Here is a 7,606-nt window from a genome sequence, read left to right as displayed (position 1 = left end):
TAGCGCCGTACACAGGCTGTATCATTCGCCTCACTAGGGGAGACTAACTGGGGGAGGTGAATTTATCAAGAGGGGTCCGTTTTTCTTGAGCCTGGTGTGACAAAATTTGCTCCAAAATGTATCAAATGTCGCACAATCTTTGCCATTTTTGCACAAAAAAATGGGGGTCGTTTACAAAGGATGCAGCTCGTCATAAATTAGGTGCAACCCCCTGCTGTGTGCACCTAACATGAAAAAGTACTCCAGTCGTTTTTTGACTACTTTTACGTCTAAACCTGGCGTAAATGTAAGTAAATATGCCGGGCCAATGGCGGGACCCGAACCTGGCCCCTGCCACTCCAAAATGGCGAGGGCGGTAAAAAAAAAGGCCCATGCAACAAAATACTGGTGTTAAAAAAAAGTCATACCGCAAAAATATAGAACATGTCCTATTCTTGTTCGCATTACGGATAATCATAGGACTGTTCTATTGGGGGGGGGCAGCCGTTCCGTTCTGCAAAATGCAGCAACTCCCAGCATGCGCCATTCACTTCTACGTAAGTGTGCATGCTGGGAGTTGTCATTTGACAACAGCTGGAGTGCAGCGGAGCCCTACATTACAGCAAAAAAATAATTGCAAAAGTATACACATACACATTGACCTATTTGGTGAGTACATCACCGGTGGTCACTATGCTCTTGCCGTGCAACCAGCAGAGACTGGGACAGGAGCCGAGCCGTACGGTTCCAGATATCTCATACTGCCATAGTATTCCCCGCTAGCGCTACACATGGATGCACCATATGGCGGCACGGTAGTGCTTACCGCTCTGTATACAGACCTTTGTGCCGCCATACAGGATCCGTGCACACAGCCTTGCATCCGCTCGCACAGGGATGCTCAACCTGCGGCCCTACTCCCATCATGCCCTGCTGTAGGCCGATAGGTGTAGGATGTCCGTGCATGCTGGGAGTTGTAGTTTTACAACAGCTGAAGAGCAGCAGGTTGGGCATCCCTGAGCTAGCAGATGTAACCGTAACCCGGAGCACATGTGATGTCATCACCCTGCACAGGGTTTAGTGATGACATCACCGGGTGGCGGGTCACATGGTCAGCACAACTGCCTCCGTAAAGCTTCAATCAGGAGGAGGAATCACAGCAGACATCAGGTGACACTATGACATCACGATGACATCATAAGACGCCTTCACACCCCGCCCACTTACAGGCAGCTTAGTATCATTTCCGTATATATACAGTGCAATCAGCCGTATCCCGGCCCCGATGCCTCAGGGGCCCAAGGCCTCTCTCTGCTTCACTAGTATTATGGGGCCCCTTTCACAGGAGCAAGTTTTCCGCGCGGGTGCAATGCGAGACGTGAACGCACAGCGCCCGCACTGAATCCTGACCCATACGTTTCTATGGGTCTGTGCACATGAGCGCTGTTTTTCACGCATCAGTTCTGCGTTGTGTGAGAATCGCAGCATGTTCTATATTCTGCGTTTTTCACGCAGTTCTGGTCCCATAGACGTGAATGGGGCTTCAGTGAGAAACGCATTGTATCCGGATGTAACCTGGACGCAGTCCGAGTTTAAAGCGTTTTTGCAGTCCGAGTGCACACGATTAATGATGTCACATTATGACATCTAGACTACTCCAGTTCTGCCACTACAAGAAGTTATCTGAGAGGGAATGACGTTCTGCCGCCACCTATGACGTCACGGCTCTGCAAAGTGCAGTGAAATAACGTCACATGGTGTTTCCTATTGCTTCAGTACAGACACTGCGATCAGCAGAAGGGATGCCAGCTGCCACACCGAGCGAAAACTGATTCCTCTGCCAGAACTGATGACGTCATGTGCAGAGCGCTTCATTATTATGACGTCATAGCGCGCCGCGCTCTATAAAGTGACGTCTATGGCATGAAGACCTTCCGTGCGGGGGCTACCTACCTGCCTGCCGGCGATAATGACCTGAGCCTCCGCCCGCAGTCCCACACCCACCCGCAAACCTGCATCCATCAGCCCACACGCGAGCTCCCCTCAGCCCCGCTGTGATTGGCCGAGCCGCTTGCCACTCACGCCGAGGCTCGCTCCTGATTGGCCGGCGGCGGCCGCTGCTCCCTCCCCAGGTGTCGGAGCTCTGGTCTCCGGCGCTGGATGCTGCAGAGCGCGCTGGGGAGCGGGAGGAGCGGCTGTCAGAGCGCACATCCCCGGCCGTCAGGACCACGCCGCCCCCCGGGACCGTGAGGACCGGCTGCGTCCCTGCTGGAATCCACTGCACATCCAGGGATCCCCCGGCTCATCCACCTCCCGAGCGAGGGATCCACCCTGGCTGCTCTGCATTGCCCCTGCAGCAGGTAGGCTCCTCCTGGACTCTGCACCCTCCTTCCCCAGTCTGAACAGGTGCCTGCAAGGAAGCCTTGATCATGGGCACAGTCCTGTCCCTGTCACCTGCCCCTGGCAAAGCTGGACCTTTGGATGATAAGAAGCCAGAGCCCCCTGGCGTAGGTGGTGGCTATCTGGCCATTCCTAATAGCAAAAATGGAGGCAGCAAACCTGAGAAGAGCCTAAAGAGACATTCGGTGCTCATCTCTGCGCTCACTTGGAAGAGGCTGGTGGCAGCTTCCGCCAAGAAGAAGAGCGCCAAGAAAATTAACCCCAACCCCGGACCCATCAATGGCCCGCTGCTGCCCAACAACAACCTGGTGGAGCAACTCAATCATGAGAACCTGCGTAAATCTCAGGTCAGTCCCGGTCGGAGGGAACCCAAAGCTGTCCCTGTCCCTACTGTGCCCACCGAAGGCCAGAAGATCCAGCAACAGCAGCTGGTGGCGGTGCAGAAGCAGGCAAGCGGTCGGTCCCTGTGCTCGCCGCGTCGGGTCATAGTCCAGGCGTCCACAGGGGAACTCCTCAGATGTCTCGGAGAATTTGTTTGTCGTCGGTGCTATAAACTGAAGGAGCTGAGCCCCGGAGAACCCACCATGTGGTTCCGTAACGTTGACCGCTCATTGCTCCTTCAAGGTTGGCAAGACCAAGGCTTCATCACCCCGGCCAACCTGGTGTTTGTCTACCTTCTCTGTAGAGAGGCCATTGGAGATGAACTGTCCACCGAGTACGAGCTGCAAGCCTCCTTCCTCACTTGCCTCTACTTGGCTTATTCCTACATGGGCAATGAGATTTCTTACCCCCTCAAGCCCTTCCTGGTGGAGACCGATAAAGAGGTCTTCTGGCAGCGCTGCCTGAGCATCATTGACCGTATGAGTGCCAAAATGCTGCAGATCAACTCTGACCCCCACTTTTTTACACAGGTCTTCCAGGATCTGAAGAACGAAGGAGACACCAGAGAACCCAACGGCCACTGGACTATAAATCTGGACCGTTAGGGTCGGAGGTATGGGCGAAGGGTAGGGTTGGGTGAGGACAAATCTAGGTATAACCAACAAATTGTCCATGATCAACTTGAGGACTGGGGTTTGAGTCCAGTTGACAAGGCTGCTGGAAGGAAATCGGACTGGAATCTACCTGGGGGTCATTGCTGTCAAGATACCAAGTGTTGAGGAACATTGCCTCATTCATCTGCTGGAAGGGACTGCTGTGTATTGCAGCCGTTAGTTGGTAGCAAAAGGGTTAAAGGAAACGTCTAATTGTTGCAGGTTTTTATTTATTTATTTTTATTTTGTTTTAGTTTGCTTCTATAAGTCCATGGCCTGAAGGTCGCCCTCTAGATCACCAGACCCATCTGCAGGCTTAGCAGTCCTCTGCGTATTGATTTCTCCTTCAGGTCACCCAGACAAGAGAGGAAGGCTTCGGCTCTGCAAAGCTATTATATCTTATATTGTTCCAGTTGCCCCCCCCCCCCCCCCCCCCACCAGGAGAAGCATGGAGGTTGTACACACCACATGTAAGCCTCCTGCCCTTCTGGGAATAGTGATGACGGGGAACACTGCCGAGCCTGCGTCGTATAAGGTGTTCATGTCGGGGTGTATTTTTCTTACAGCTATGTTCCTATTATTGGGGTACAGCCTGACATGGTGATCTCCCCCAGGCGTGTGTTGTTTCTAGGCTTGATGATCAGGGTCTGAAGCCCCCCCCAGAGCTGGACATTGCATATTTCAGATGATCAAACACCTCATAGTATGTATGAATGTAACAAACACAACCAGAACACACGAGAAATGCCGCAATCTGTCTGACATTGTTTCATGTGCCAACAGTGTTCAAATGTACAAAAAATGTATTGTTTTATATTGTATACTTTAAAAAGGAGCATAAAATTGATTGGATCTCTACTGAGTGTGCGGCGTTCTTGGGTTTATGGACCGTGGCAGTGTAAAGTATATGTGTGTATAAGATATATGTATGTATATAGCGTGTGTGTGTGTAATATATATGTATAGTGTGTGTGTGTATAATATATATGTATAGTGTGTGTGTGTGTAATATATATGTATAGTGTGTGTGCATAATGTATATAGTGTGTGTATTGTGTGTGTGTGTATAAGATATATGTATGTATATAGTGTGTGTGTAATATATATGTATAGTGTGTGTGTGTATAATGTATATAGTGTGTGTATAATGTATATAGTGTGTGTATAATATATATGTATAGTGTGTGTGCATAATGTATATAGTGTGTGTGCATAATGTATATAGTGTGTATAATATATATGTATAGTGTGTGTGTGTGTATATAATATATAGTGTCCACTGAGATTCCAACCAATAGAATACAGCGAGTGAATTCATATATTATTTCCTTTTTAACGCCTCAGATTTGGTCAAAACAAATTGCCAACATATGAAATCTATTACCTTGATTTATCTGTCAGTCTCTTTATCCATCCATTTCATATTTATCTCTCCATCCATCAATATCCTAGCTATCTATCTATTGATCCATTTTCTATCTATCTCATATCTGTCTATTCCTCTCTCTATCTCTCTCCATCCATTGATCTCTCCTTCCTGTGCCTCCATGTAGAGGAGCGGTAATGTCAGGTGACCGGTGACGAGCGCAGTGAATATGGCTGCAGGTTCTCCCACCCACACCGGAATTATTAACTTGCATCCATAATTTATATTCAGTATTTCATGCAGCAGGCAGCTCGGAGGTAACAAAGGCTGCTGCTCATTAGTGCTGCGCTGTAATACCTTGTGCCCTGTAGTCAGGCTGTTCGCTGGCCTTGGTGCTGAAGCTGTAAACCAAAAATTCTCCCTCTCTTGTCCAGGTTTTATTATTTTTATTTTAATGGGTTCAGAAACTGCAGAAATCCTGCCGCATTATTTCTGCAGATGGTATGAGCGTTCTATACGGTACAATGCGGACGCCTCCGGTGCTTTGATTGAGGCCTCGTACAGAAAATCTACAGCTCCCACTGTGATATATGCTGCTGCAGTATTCCTACCCCGGAGCAGTATACCATGTTATATTATGTATGTTATATTGCATTCCAACAGCCAGAACTTACATTTTGATCTTGACACTGTCATCAGAAGGCTTGATTTTTTTTTTTTTTTTTTTAAGGACCAGTTGTGTTTTTAATTACAGTATTCTGGAGTACATATAACACTGAAATTGTGTTTTTTGGGCGGTTTTGCTCTTATGATGTTCACCGTGTGTCGTCAATGACAGGATAACTTCATTCTGCAGGTCTGTACAATTACGACAATACCAACTTTTCATTGGTACCAATATTTGCTACATACAACTTTTTTATTTATTTTTAATTACAATTTTTGAAAGCGCGAGGAACAAAAAACGGAGATTCTGGAATTATTTTGTTTCTTTATAGCATTCACTATACAGAATCAATAATGTATTAGCTTTATACTTCTTGATCGTTGTATTTGTAGAAATACTGATTATGCACACTTTTTAATATTTTTTTTTACATAAATGTAAGCTTGGACGAGATGAAGATAAGTAGTACTCCGATTTCTGCCAATATGTTTGAGCCACAAATACTGATCTGACTCTGAGGCCATGGCGGAGTTGACGCCCTGTGGGGTCGATTGGCCATGTCTGCTTTTAGTAGGCAGTATATCGGCTAGCCATGCCTGCTCTGTAGAGAAAGGTTACAGTTTGGGATTGGCCTAGCCTTACAGAACAGACATGATTAGTTGATCCTGGAGAGAGTAGATGTGAACAATAGGGTGGCATATTTTTGACAAGCCACGCCCCCTTGCCAGTAAAGCCCCGCCTATTCACAGGATTGAGTTACTCACCCTTGCCCCTGGGTTGTATAATACCTGTAAATAAGCTGCCACCCTCTTACACGGGTCCTATTACTATAATGTGCTGGAGCCGGGTTACAGAAATCCTCATAGATGCGATTATTTTTGCAGCCCCGGTGCAGGTTATTAAAGTAATACAATGTTGAGTACAAGTAATTGCCGCCTGCAGATGAAATCTGTGTATTTCCAAAGCTCTTAAGATCAGGGATTATCAAGCTCCCGCGGTTCCCATTCACGCTGAGCGCAGACCTCGCCGGGTCCCATAACCTATTTTTATATATGTTCTCTCGAGCAGCTTTGTCTGCTTATTTTTAGATAGTGTTTTTTTTTTTTTTGTTCTGCTCTTGTTTTTATTTGCCGTTTGCAATAATGAGAAGCAATTAAGTTCCTAAAATAGGCATTCAGTGGATCCACCATACTTTATACTGTAGCTTCTATCGCCACCCTGTTATCTCTCTATACCTCTAAACCTCTTTTTCAGCTTTGAATATTATGTCACAAATAGAAAAAGGTGTCATCTCTAACCACTGACCTCAAGATGTCTCACCACTACAACTCCCACCATGTTCTGCTAACAAAAAGTTGTTAAGTTAGAATGGGAGTTGTATTTAACTGTGTCTTTATCTGGTTTCTTCTGGGAGGTATCGCTGTCCCATCCAACAAGATACAGTACTACATCACATTATTGTATCGTCAGTGTACAAAGACTACATGTCCCAGAATGCAGATCACCAGGGAAAGTTCTGGATCCTATATTGTCAATATAACTCTGGAGTATAATACAGGATGTAACTCAGGATCAGTACAGGATAAGTAATGTATGTACACAGTGACTGCACCAGCAGAATAGCGAGTGCAGCTCTGGAGTATAATACAGGATGTAACTCAGGATCAGTACAGGATAAGTAATGTATGTAAACAGTGACTGCACCAGCAGAATGGTGAGTGCAGCTCTGGAGTATAATACAGGATGTAACTCAGGATCAGTACAGGATAAGTAATGTATGTACACAGTGACTGCACCAGCAGAATAGTGAGTGCAGCTCTGGAGTATAATACAGGATGTAACTCAGGATCAGTACAGGATAAGTAATGTATGTATACAGTGACTGCACCAGCAGAATAGCGAGGCTCTGGAGTATAATACAGGATGTAACTCAGGATCAGTACAGGATAAGTAATGTATGTACACAGTGACTGCACCAGCAGAATAGTGAGTGCAGCTCTGGAGTATAATACAGGATGTAACTCGGGATCACTGCAAGAGGGATGTATTTGCATGGATGATTTTATGAATATGTATATTGTTACAAGATTTTAGAGGATAAACCTAAACTTTCCACAACACGTTACAAGTATCAAGTCTAAAATCTGTATGATGTCTTGT

The 7,606-nt window shown here is 46.4% G+C and overlaps 1 protein-coding gene across 1 annotated transcript; it reads left to right on the top strand.

Moving 5' to 3' along the window:
• The first annotated feature begins 2,408 nt into the window (after positions 1-2,408).
• CDK5R2 (cyclin dependent kinase 5 regulatory subunit 2) lies at positions 2,409-3,365 on the top strand. The gene has a single exon (XM_044305043.1). It carries the CDS (start codon positions 2,409-2,411, stop codon positions 3,363-3,365), a length of 957 nt encoding a protein of 318 aa, XP_044160978.1.
• Positions 3,366-7,606: the final 4,241 nt, after the last annotated feature.

Source organism: Bufo gargarizans, chromosome 8 (assembly GCF_014858855.1).
Source record: "Bufo gargarizans isolate SCDJY-AF-19 chromosome 8, ASM1485885v1, whole genome shotgun sequence".
NCBI lineage: Eukaryota > Metazoa > Chordata > Amphibia > Anura > Bufonidae > Bufo > Bufo gargarizans.
The sequence above is the reverse complement of the archived record's forward strand: the minus strand, read 5'-3'. Positions and strand labels throughout refer to the sequence as shown.

Excerpts from the sequence above, each read along its gene's own strand:
- CDK5R2 (XM_044305043.1), top strand. The coding sequence starts at position 2,409 with ATGGGCACAGTCCTGTCCCTGTCACCTGCCCCTGGCAAAGCTGGACCT.